Consider the following 12,904-nt stretch of genomic DNA (forward strand, 5'->3'; position numbering starts at 1 on the left):
TCTTAAAAATAACCACCGCAATCCAGCAAGCATTTTATATGGAGAAGGAGGCTTCTACATGCACAGTTTATTGCAATGTGGGTGTGCATCTCCATTCTAACGTTCACCCAGGTCCCATTGAACTGCAAGGATGTGTCTTCTTATGTGCATGAAGATATAGATGTAAACTAAGGAGGAAGACTGCAGGTGTTTGTGTGCATGCGAGTGTAACTAAAACAATAGCCAAAGAAAACTGATTGTGGAGATTACCATGGTGGGAGATGTACAAATCATGTCTCCCTTTGTTATTCATTCATTCATTCATTCATTCATTCATTCATTACATTTATATCCCATCTTTTTTCCTCCAAAGAACCCAAGGCAGCAAACATAATTCTCCTCCTCACAACAACAACATCTCCTGACTCCCAGTCCAACACCTTAGCCACTACACCACATTGGCTCTTTGTTATGCCCTTTTCTATACAACTGTGGAAGACACAAGAGCCCAGTCTGCCTTTTCATATGGTCACCCTAACCTAATTGGATTTGCTTGTTGCATTTGGTGTCACCCCCTTTCTTGCATTTGCAAGTAAGGCCATAATGATAAGTCATCTATCACGTTGGAGAAAGTTTTGATCAGTAGGTGGTTCTTTCTTTAGCAGTTTCTCTAAATGTACATTGTCTTGCGCTCAGTGTTTCCGTTTCCCAAATATTCAATTTCTCAAGCTTTATGCATTGTAAGAGTAACTGCCCAAATTAAACCAGTGTTACCTCCATATCCAAACTTCCTCCCCAGAATTACCATTGATATGAAACTGCAGCACACAAACTAATTTTACTCCAAATAACATTGATTTCCTATTACATTTTTAAAGTCAATCTGATATGAATTCCTTCTGAGTAATGCAGTAATATCTGAATGCCTGCCTGTACCGTGTGCTTCACTGAGCAAGTGGCAACCATTCCTATCCATCAGAACTGTGGGAATGTTCTGTATCTGAACCAGATCAATAGCATCACTTCAACTGTTTTGACAGAAGACATTATTTGTGTTACAGCTATGTACTGCACGCTCAGGATCAATCAGTCATACATAATTCAGTATTGCTGAGATCTTGATTGCTTTGATGCTTGGGGGATGTTATAAAGGCAAAACAGATAATGCCCTACTGTGTGAGAGAAAAGTAATCTTGAATTATTCATATTGGATAAAAGTTTAAATACAGATAGTAAGCATTAGTACTATTTTATGAGTGTATAGGCAGCCTTCCCCAATCTGGTGCTTCCAGATGTTTATGACTATAACTCCCAACAAGCCCAGCCAACATGGTCAATGGGCAGGGATTATGGGATCTGTAGTCCAAAATATCTGGAGGGTCAAAGCTAATGACTAGATAAGAGATGTTGAATCTCTGGGCCCATGGGTCAAATCCAGCCCACCTAGGACCCCAATTTGGCAAAGGGAAGGGGCAATGGCATTCCCCAGAAGTTCCTTCCCCATCCCCTGGCTCCACCACCTTTCCCCCATCTGCTGAACATTTTGTGGTTTCCTGACTTTTGTACAATTTTCCCCCATTACAAATGGTTGACATGACTCTCCTAATGCTTTAAGCTAAAATATGGTTGGGATTCTGCCTCTGCCTCTTTTGCCTTCAGCCCTGCCCAACACTGGAAGGCAGCCACTGAGACCTTCTCCTTCGGCTGAAAGAGGTTCAACACCCCTCTACTGTGGCTTCTCTAAATGAGCTATTTCTGAGTGGATTACATGATGCTGTAAACAAACAGGACGTCTCCTGTAGTTTCCTCTAGGGTGACCATATGGAAAAGAGGACAGGGCTCCTGTATCTTTAAAAGTTGTATAGAAAAGGAAATTTCAGCAAGTATAGTTTGTATGCATTCAACGAACAAACAAACAAGGACCTTGTACATTAACTGCCAAACTGTATTGATGATAGAAATTCATGTAATTATAGCTCAATACGGGATACACATCCACAAATAATGCATGCAGCACCTGGTGAAATTCCCTCTTCATCACAACTGTTAAAGCTGCAGGAGCCCTGCCCTCTTTTGTATCTGATTGCTCTAGTATAGGTAATACTTAATAGTTGTTCCATCTATCCCACTTTTAAATAGTTTGCTAATCAGAATGTCATGGGGCACTTTGTCAAACGCTTTGCTGAAGTCAAGAAATATTATGTCCACAGTATTCCCACAGTCCACAAGGGAGGTTACCCAACCCCAAAACTCTCATGCTATAAGTGCAATGCTAATTTAATGAATAATTCCAAATATGTGTTGCATACCTTTATAAATGGGAATGGTTCAACTGTTATATAGATGGATACAAATTTCCATCTCTGTCTAACACACTATTTGTAGAGGAGCTGTATCTCTGAGCATGACTGGAATGGCTGTTTTATTCTTTTACTATGTACAGCACCATGTACATTGATGGTGCTATATACATAAATAAATAAGTCACTAGAGCAGACTTCCCCAACCTGGTTCATCCCAGATGTTTTGGCTTTCAACTCCCATCAACACTAGTCAGCATGGCCAATGGTCAGGAAAGCTGGGAGTTGTAGTCCAAGTCCACTGAGGACACCAGCTTGGGGAAGATGGCACTAGAGGAATTCAGTAGTCACATGTTAAGAGGCATAGATTAAAAGATGCCCAGGAGATTGCATTGAATGCAACCAGGGGTGGGAGAGACACATGGAGAGGATCAGACATAATTTCTCTAGCAAATCTGAAGTTTGTCCAAGATAGTTTGTTTTAACATGGATATCTTGAAGTGTATTTAAACAGTTTTAACAATTATGTCTCAAATTATAATTTAACTCAAATATGGGTTAAAATAAAGCAAAAGTAAATGAGCAGATATTTTAATAATCAGTTAAAACAAGATATGCAAAGTAACCAGTATAATAAAGAAGAAAAATGATGAAGTGAAGTGAAGAGTACAACAGGAATTATAGTGTTCTATGCATGGTGGTCACTCAAGTAAATCTCAGTATGTTCTGCGAGGTTAACACTACTCCCAAGTGAGTGTGCATAAGATGTTTAAAAGCCAAGTTGGAGGATGGGGGGGGGGGGGTAGGGATAGGGAAAAGTATGCATATTTTACCAGGTTAAATCAACACAGAATGCACTTGCTAGCTGGAAAGGAGTCAACATATGAAATGAAGGAAAACCATGAAACCATGGCATTTCCCTTCTGGTTTTGACTAGGATCCCTAGCCAATGGGAACTGGTTGGGTGAGTTTGTACATAACCATTACCTCTAATATCTTCTCTAGCCACCATTGTTTGGAAGGCTGATTGGGAGATTTCCACTTCTTAGCTATACATAGCTTAGCCACAGTGTATAGCGGCTTAAGGAGGCCTTTGTGTAAGGCCTTAGCTAGACCGGGCTTTATCACGGGGCGAACCCCGGGATCATCCCTGTGCGTCCACATGTCACACAGGGGATCCCAGGATCAGGGAGGGATGATCCCTCCCTTGCCCTAGGATAGAGCCCTCCCCTTTGGGCCCACTTTTTCCGCGGTCCTGGGCTGAGCCCAAGACTGCGGAACGTGTGGCCCATTGCCGGGGTTTGACCCAGCTCCGCGCAATTACTCACATGGAGCTGGGAGCCGCGCACTGGGCGCAGTGGTCCTCAGGAGTGCTGTGCCCATTGGGGTTAGGGTGGGGGGAGCGGGAAAAGTAGTTAAAAATTTTAAAACTTACCTTTAGCGCACAACTGTTCGTGCCCTCCTTCCTCTTTAAAAATTAAAAAATGGTGGGCGCGACGCCTCCCTTCCTGAGGTCATTGCACCTCACGTGTAAACGGAAGAGGGATCTCAATCACAATGCAAGATCTCCCCTCCTCTGTCGCGGACTATAAGGTAGGTCTAGGTAAGGCCTAAGAAGTCAGATTCTTCTTGCTCAGAGGGCATCTTGACAACATCATCAACTAAACATCCAAACTGTGGCCCCCTGGGAATTTCTCACCAAAGTTGGAGAAAGGTATAGACTTGGCAGCAGAATTTGCCTGTAGTTCAGGTATATCAAATGGCATCATTCAAGGGTTACAAACCACTTTCAGCATCCCATTATGTCAAGATTCCATTTGATTTGTATTAGTTGGCACTGTAAGTAATTATGCCAAATGGACTGTCAGTTGTTGTATCCCAAGCTTACAATTGGGCTGATTTTACTCCATAGAAACCTATGGGCCCAAAATGATTTTGTATGATTTCTGCCTAGGGACATTTGGTAAGAAGAGCCAGTTTCCAGGAGTGTTACTTTTGAGGTGTAAAACCCAAACAGAAATATATTCCTCTTTGCAGGTATCTGATAGATTGCAACCATCATCCATTCTACTATTTCTATCTCTTTTAGATTTTGAGCCTTTGATAAAGTCCGTTTTCTCTTTCTCTTTCATCACCTTTGTAAAGTACTTCACACACCCCACTCCTGAAGTATAAATAATAAATAATAATGTTGTCATCTTTAGGACTAAATTGTCATCCTTTGAACTAAATAAAAATGCCAATATGCAATCACTGTGAAAAAAGCAAACTCCATGTTAGGCATAATTACAAAAGGAATTAAGACTAAAACTGCCAGTATCATACTGCCTTTATACAAATCTATGGTTAGACCACACTTAGAATACAGTTCTAGTCACCACACCTAAAAAAAGACATTGAAGAGCTGGAAACTGAAATGATCTAGGGGCTGGAGCATCTCCTCTATGAAGGAAGATTACAGCAGCTAGGACTGTTTAGCTAGGGAAAAAAGGAGGGTAAGGGAGACATGATAGAGGTGTACAAAATCATGCATGGTGTGGAGAATGTGGATAGGGAGACATTTTTCTCCCTCTCTCATACTACTAGAACCCGTGGTCATCCCATGAAGCTGATTGGTGGGAGACTGAGGACAGATAAAAGAAAGTACTTCTTCACACAGCACGTAATTAAACTAAGGAATTCACAACCACAAGATGTAGCGATGACCATCACTTTGGATGGTTTTAAAAGGGGGTTGGATAAATTCCTGGAGGAGAAGGCTATGAATAGCTACTAGTCCTGATGCCTAGTAGCAATTCATAGCCTTCTCCTCCAGGAATTTATCCAGCCCCCTTTTAAAGCCATCCATAGTAGTGGCTATCACTGATGGCTATGTGCTATTTCCAATATCCGAGGCAGTAATCCAATATACACAAGTTGCTGGAGAACATGTTCCACCAGTGTCCTGCTTGTGGGTTCCTAGTCAATAGCTGTTTGGCTACTGTGTGAACAGAGTACTAGACTAGTTGGACCCTTGGACTGATCCAGCATGGCTCTTCTTGTGTTATGTATTTTTATTTAGTACAATTATATATTTAACCTTATTTCCTCCATCACAGAACTTATACATAGGATGGTTCTCAGGTGGACTATGTTTATATATTCACTTTGATTGGCAGATCTGTTAAGTTTTAAAAACAGTTGTGTGTTTTTAAAAGGCACCTTTTTTTTGCTGTTATGCTGATCTGCAGAACTGGTTGCTAAAACTGAATGCAGGAAGCAAAATAATGCATGCCAAAGGCAAACTATGTGCCCAGCTCCAACATGCTGATTTAGTATTGTACAGGGGATTGTAGTATAACTCTTAACCTTATAAAGAGCCTTCAGATATTTTAAGAATGAAAGGCACTATGCAAAAGGCAGGGCCATGTTTTCATCATTGCTTTGGATGCCAACATTTGTCCACAGTGCATGGTGGCTTTGCTAGTATAGCTTGTTGTGGTTTTTTGAAGAGTATGTTCTGTACAGCTAAATCTAGAATTTCTCTTTGACTGTACTTATTCTAACTATAGCTCTGCAGACAAAACACAGCAGCTTTCTCTACTAGACAGAAGAAAGGGTAACAGCAGCTGGGACTTCCTTTTTTCTCCTTTTTTTTTTAATGACTGCAGCAGATGGTCAGTTTTTACAACACCGCCAGGAGGCTTAGACTGTCAAATATTACCCCAATGCTATTTCTGCATCCACACGTAACATCCATAGAATCATAGAACAGTAGAGTTGGAAGGGGCCTATAAGGCCATCGGGTCCAACCCCCTGCTCAGTGCAGGAATCCACCTTAAAGCATCCCTGACAGATGGCTATCCAGCTGCATCTTAAAGGCCTCTAGTATGAGAGAGCCCACGACCTCCCTAGGTCGTTGGTTCCATTGTCCCCCTAACAGGACATTTTTCCTGATGTCCAGCTGGAATCTGGCTTCCTGTAGATTGAGCCTACTATTTTGTGTCTTGAACTCTGGGATGATCGAGAAGAGATCTTGGCCCTCCTCTGTGTGACAACCTTTCAAGTACTTGAACAGTGCTGTCATATCTCCCCTCAGTCTTCTCAAGGCTAAACATGCTAAATTCGTTCAGTCTCTCCTCATAGGGGGTTGTTTTCCAGGCCCCTAATCATCCTCGTTGCCCTCCGCTGAACTCCCTCCAGCTTGACTGTATCCTTCTTGAAGTGTGGTGCTCAGAACTGGATGCAATACTCAAGATGCGGCCTAACCAGTGCAGAATAGAGGGGAACCAGTACCCCTCGTAATTTGGAAGTTATACTTCTATTAATGCAGCCCAACATAGCTTCTCCCTTTTTTGCAGCCACACTAGAAGTAACCAGTGTGATAAAGATTGGATGACTCTATAATACACATAGGCTAAGGCAGGAGTATAGAACCTTCGGCTCGGGGGTCAAATCCAGCCCACATGAGGGCCCAATCTGACCCTCTGGAGTTCTCAAAATGGCCTTGTTCCTTTCCCTGACTACTGTTGTTTAGTGGTTTCCCTGCTTTAGTGCAGTTTTACCCCATTATAAAAGGCAGAAACCTGAATGGCCAGATTGGAAGCCCGAAGCAGGTTTTAAGAGTTAACAATGATCTGACAGCATTGGGGGAAAGTGGCAAATTTCAATTATACATTCAGGCTGCAAAGTCTGGTTTGCTACTTGCAACATCTTGGATGTAGGCTATAGTTCTATACTCATTTACCTGAGCATAAATCCCACTGACTAGTGGCACTTAAGAACAAAGGCTTATCTAGTATAGCATCTTGTTTACTACAGTAACCAACCAGATGCCTATGGGAAGCAGGACATGAGCACAGTAGCCATCTCTGGCTATTGTTTCCCAGTGCCTGATACTGAGGCATAGTGCTCTGATCCTGGAGGTAATATACAATCATCATATCCAGTAGCTATTGAAAGCTGTATCCTCCATGAATCTAATCCCCTTTTAGAGCCTTTAAATCCCCTTTATGTTGTTGCCCCTCACCACATTTTGTGATAGCAAATTCCATAGTTTAACTATGCACTGTGAAGGAGTATTTCGTTTTATCTGTCCTGAATCTCCCACCATTCAGCTTCATTTCAAGCCCTTGGGTTCTTCTATTTTAAGCGAGAGAGGGAGAAAGTTCTCTCTCCACTGTATCTGCTCTGGGCATAATTATATAAACTTCTATCATGTTCCCCTTAATTGACTTCTTTTTTATATATAAAAAATGCTAAAGATTGCAACCTTTGTAACCTGTCCTCATAGGGGACTTTCTCCATTTCCCTGATTATTTTGGGTATCCCTTTTTGCACCTTTTCCAGCTCTACAATATCCGTTTTGAAATGCAGCAACCAGAAATGTACACAATATTCCCAGTGTGGTCACATTATAGATTTGTATAAAGGTATTTTGATATAGGGAGGTTCCCCCCTCCCACATAATCCCTTTTTAATGGTCCCTAGCATGCAATTTACCTTTTTCAAAGCTGCTGCACACTTGATTGTTTTCATTGAGCTATCCACTGACCCTTACCTGGACAGTCACTACTGGCTGAGAACCCATCACTGTATGCTTGAAGTTAGGAGATCTTGTCCAATGTGCATCATTTTGTACTTACCTATACAGAAAAACATTTGATATATTGGGTAAAATACAGTGTCGTATGAATGGGTGGTGGGACTTCCCCTTGCTCGCCTCCCTGCTGTATTCTCCCAGCACCTTCCAAATCTACTCCGAATGGCCTCTCAACTTTCTGGAGCAAATTTGCCGGTAGCCGGGGGGCTGTAAGGAGAGGGGGAACTGTTTTGTCTGAGTCTAGGTCTGTCAGTTTTAGATACCACCCATTATTGCCTATTCATTCATTTTGGAGATATCCTTTTGGTTATTTATGAATAAGTCAAAAAATACCAGCCCCCAATACAAATCCTTGGGAGACCCCCATTGTTTACACCCTTCCATTAGGAGAACTGACATTTATTTCTACTCTCTGCTTCCTGTGATCCATAAGTGGACCTTTCCTCTGATATCCCAAGTCTAAGGGCACGTCTAGATGGGGCGATATATAATCATAGAATAGTAGAGTTGGAAGGGGCCTATCGAATCCAACCCCCTGATCAATGTAGGAATCCACCCTACAGCATACTTGACAGATGGTTGTCCAGCTGCTTTTCCCACAGTCTCGGGAGGATCCCAACACAGCAGGAGGTGTGGGCCAGCATCCTGGTTTCGTCCCAGCTCCTTGCAAGTAACCCATTGGGGGTGGGGGTAACGGGAATATATATATATATATATATATATATATATATATATATATATATATCTTTTTGCTGGAGCTCTCAAGCGCTCATTTTCGATTTAAAAAAAAAAATGACAGGCGTCCTCTTCCTCCCAGGACATCGCACGCCGTGTGTAGACTGAGGGGGTGGATCTCCGATCATCATATCGCAAGATCCTCCCCACTCTGCTGGTAGGTCTAGCCATGCCCTAAGTTTGCTCAGGAACCTTTGGTGAGGGACTTCATTGAAAGCCTTCTGAAAATATAAAGACTTGAGTAAACATGTGTATGACTTTGATCCAATGGTGTCTTTCAGCCAGCACAAGGGAAACCGCTGATGAAATGGATTTCATCTCTCTCCTGCATCCTCCTCATGCCCCCAAATCTGCTCTGCAGGTTTGAGGAACCATCTGAAGCAGTTTTGGGGAGCACACAAGGGGCTACAACACAGAGTAGAGGGCTGGGAAGTTCCACTGTGTAAGCAGAAGTCTTGTTGTGCAAGTGGAGTGCTGCTGAATCCAAGCCTAGGATTGCACGGTTCATGTTACAGAATTGAGACAATTTTGAAGTAGGCCTCATGTGGTACATATTGGGTAGCAGGTAGAGTTTGCACTCATATACATTTTGGAATGCTTCTAATAGAGAGACTGACAAGGTGAATGTGAGAAATGAGAGTGCCAAGAGAATCAAACAATTCACTTCTTTCTCCTGTTCTTTACAACTAGTCAGCATTCAACAAAAGCCGGCTGCTGGCAAGTATAAAATCAAGCATCTGACTTCAAATGTGAAAGAATTTAGAAGGCTCTGCCCCACCCCCAGCCCCATGACTCAGAGCTCTCCAACTGAAATAATGTTTCCCAGCTGGGCAGCAATTTTGGGAAGGCAGCATCATTTTAACCTCTGCTTCGAAGACATGTCATAGACAAAAATTAACATCCAAATGGCATATTTATGATTTGAACAGAACTTCAAGCACAATTAAAAGTAAAACTGGATTCCCCACACCCCCAACAACTTTTAAGTCAAAGCTGAATCCACAGTACTGAAGGAGAAGCTAGGGAGGTAAAATGGATGAGGTCAGAAGTAGCTGTCTGTATCCCTGAGTCTACAGCATCCTTCTCCAAACTTTCCCAGATGTGTTGGACTACAACGCACATTACTGGGATTGTGGGAGCTGTAGCTCAACACATCTGGAGAGTGCCAGGTTGGAGAAGGCTAGTCGACAGGCTAATTCCCATGGAACATTTTAGTATACTTGTCTATGAGGACATATACATTCAACATACAAAAATGTAACATGGCAATTGGCTATGCAGCTGCACTTTGGATATATTCCTCAGGCTGCTGTGTGGTTTTCTACATCCAAGGCCCCCAAGCTCCAGTCCCTGCTGGGTCACATCGTGGATCATCATCAGGATAGAACACGGGGACAGAGTTCTTGTAGTAGCGCTGGAGACGTCTGAGAAGCTTTTCCACAATGCCAGGATACTGTTCTGACAAGTCATTTCTTTCCTCAGCATCAGCCTCAATGTCATAGAGCCAAAGTTTCTTTGTGGGTGGGTCAGATGACAGAGCCTTCGATTCGTTGAATAAAGATGGTGGTGGAAACCAGTGACTGCAGCCTTTAAACAGGAACAGAGCGGATCAAAGGTTAGTTGGGGCGGCATTAGCCTCATGATTTGTTTCCAGCATGTTCACAGATCTGGCTTGTTTAATTTTAGAGAATTGGAATTGAACTTGCCACCTGGAATTTGGTTTTCTATTGAGACCTGCCAACTGAACAAGATAATACTAGGCAATTTGAAGAAAAATTAGACATTAATATGAATAAGAAGAATTCCTGATATAAAATGTATGAAGGTTTGTCTGCAACAGAAATGCTTGGCTTCAGTTCATTGGTTTTTGCTTTGCTTTTTCCACTCTCTTACTGCGTCTCATTTATTCCTGAATTGCTTTTTACACATTTTTCAGAACACACACATAAAGATCAGCAGAGGAACTGTAAGTGACAAGACAGGGACAAACTGTACCATTAAAGATGGAAGAAAAGGAAGGGGGTGAAATGCGTGTAATTCACAGTTTAATATGAACCAAAGTAATTAGCATTTCCCAAACAAATTCATGAAATGGAAATGCAATTCTCTTTCATTTCCCACACTACTCTGCATATTACAATGCATTTCTCCAATAAAAAAAATGCATACAAAATGCATGCAGTAGCGGAAATTGTGTACAAAAAGGCAAATATTAGGGAACAATACTTGCAAAATGCACATAATCAGGGAAATTGCATACCAAAATGCATAAGATTTTTTGTGGACTTTAAAACACACACACACACACACACACACACTTATGAAGAAACAAGGCAGAACAAACTTGTGGTTGAGAAGAATGTGAATGTTACAGAAAGCGAAATAGGTTTGTTCATCCTTAGTTTAGTACCTCAAAGTCCACCTTCTCCTGCATCAACCATCACAAGAGGTCAGCTCTTCCACTGAGGTCCTTCTTAGAGTGCTGCCACCATCAGAAATTAAGTGGATGGTAACATCTTTCCCAGTATGTTGTGTAACTTATTACAGGAAAGCTGATTCAGGAAGTACGAATTTGGTATGTTCTTATCAAAATGTGAACCAAACAAAATTCTGCCCCACCCACAGGGAGGAAACAAGCAAATAAAATTACCTGGATTGCCCGTGAGTAGTTTCCATCTCCCATGTCGAATTGCAGCATGTATGGAGGTATTGAAAATGGAATCTGCCCATGAAAAATAATTACTCTGCAGTGAAGCCCTGTGGTTGCTATATGCACCTAAATTGGAATGGAAGACCAGAGTTATATCCATTGTGCAGTCATACTGTTTCTATTTAGAATACAACTAGCTGGCAGCCAATATCTAGTATTGGGAATCTGTTATGCATATTGTAACAAATACCTAGACTATGGTTATAAAACCACCAGGAGAAAGGCAGAAAAAAACATTTGCAAAGTTCTGGGGCCAATTTGGAAGACCACATCCCATACAAACACACTCATTTCTCCAAGCTCTGGGGGTTGGGGAGCAGTTCTGTATGTTTGCAGGCCCCATCCTAGGAAATAACAAATATACCTTTCCCCATACTTTCCAGAGCAGTGTTGCTACTGTTTTTAAAACATTTCAGCTTTAAAAAGAAGAAGCAAGTTATGAATATTTAAATGGATGTGAGAAGCTTAAAATAATAAAATAAAAAGTTGGGTCCTGGGCAGCATTGCCTGAAACACTGGGGTTTGGTGAGAATAATGGTCGAACCAGCATTTGACTTGATAGGATATATGACTGCCACTTGCAAAGCAGGGAGGAGTGAGTTTATTCTTTAGGGGCCATTTGTGTGTATGCTTGGGCTCTGATTCCTTATTAATACAGAGGCCAATTCTACCATATTATTACACAAACATGAAGATTTTGGATGCTTCCAATATGCTAACAATTGATTCCAAATCCAGATCCAGTTTAGGTAGGATTTTGTGTCACAATCCATTCATCAGACTTGCTTCATGTGTGAATCAGAATAAGTGGGTAGAAGTGTGGAGAAGTTCATTCCAGATGGTCTTAACTGGTGTGTAACAAAAGACATGGGTAGCTTCGTGTTCAGGCAAAGTTGTAGCATGGCGCATCACATATTAGAGCTTTTAAACAAAATGATGAAAGAATGAAAACCAATGATATGGACTGGGTCATAACTAACCCTTATGCTCAGGATGCTGTAGAAATAGGATCCTGCCAAATTGAGACCTCTGATATTGTGTGACTATCTATTATTTCTTTATTTGATTGTGGGCCCGTTTAGAAAACACCTTAAACCATGGCTTTAACCATGGTGGTTAAGCCAGAAAGCTAGGCCATGTTCAGAAGACACCTTAAACCACGGTTTTAACCACAGTGAATAAGGCCTTTTACTTTATCCACCGTGGTTAAAGCCATGGTTTAAGGTGTCTTCTGAATGGGGCCTGGATATTGTTTCTTTATTTGATTTGTACCCTGACTTTATATTAAAAATGGTGCTCAAGGCAGCTTATAGGCACAATTAAAAACATAATAATTACCCCCCCAAAAGAAAAACAATATAAAACCCACCCAATTCAACAGACCCACTTACAAGCCAAAGGCCTTCATGAATAAAGTGGTCTTTGCCTGTTGGTTGAAGGCCAACAGGGAGTGAATAAGCTTAGCCTCCCTTAGGCCTTCACAGCCTGGGAGCAGCCACCAAAAAGCCCTCTCTTGGGTCACCACCAAACATGCCTCTAAAGGTAGCAGTCGCAAAAGAAGGGTCTATCTACCAGATAAGACCTGGGCAGGCTCATATG

General features: G+C 41.8%; 1 protein-coding gene across 1 annotated transcript in view; it reads right to left on the minus strand.

Annotated features, from left to right (window-relative positions):
* Nucleotides 1–9,489: 9,489 nt before the first annotated feature.
* Nucleotides 9,490–12,904, minus strand: part of ARSB (arylsulfatase B) — a 90,611-nt gene continuing 87,196 nt past the window's right edge. Inside the window, exons 7-8 of the mRNA XM_063128777.1 lie at nt 11,246–11,371; nt 9,490–10,182 (exon numbers count right to left, since the gene is read on the minus strand). Coding sequence (XP_062984847.1) covers nt 9,917–10,182; nt 11,246–11,371 — 392 coding nt within the window. The 3' untranslated portion in view covers nt 9,490–9,916. The remainder of the gene's footprint in view (nt 10,183–11,245; nt 11,372–12,904) is intronic.

The sequence above is a fragment of the Elgaria multicarinata genome, chromosome 6, assembly GCF_023053635.1.
Source record: "Elgaria multicarinata webbii isolate HBS135686 ecotype San Diego chromosome 6, rElgMul1.1.pri, whole genome shotgun sequence".
NCBI classification, from domain to species: Eukaryota; Metazoa; Chordata; class Lepidosauria; order Squamata; family Anguidae; genus Elgaria; species Elgaria multicarinata.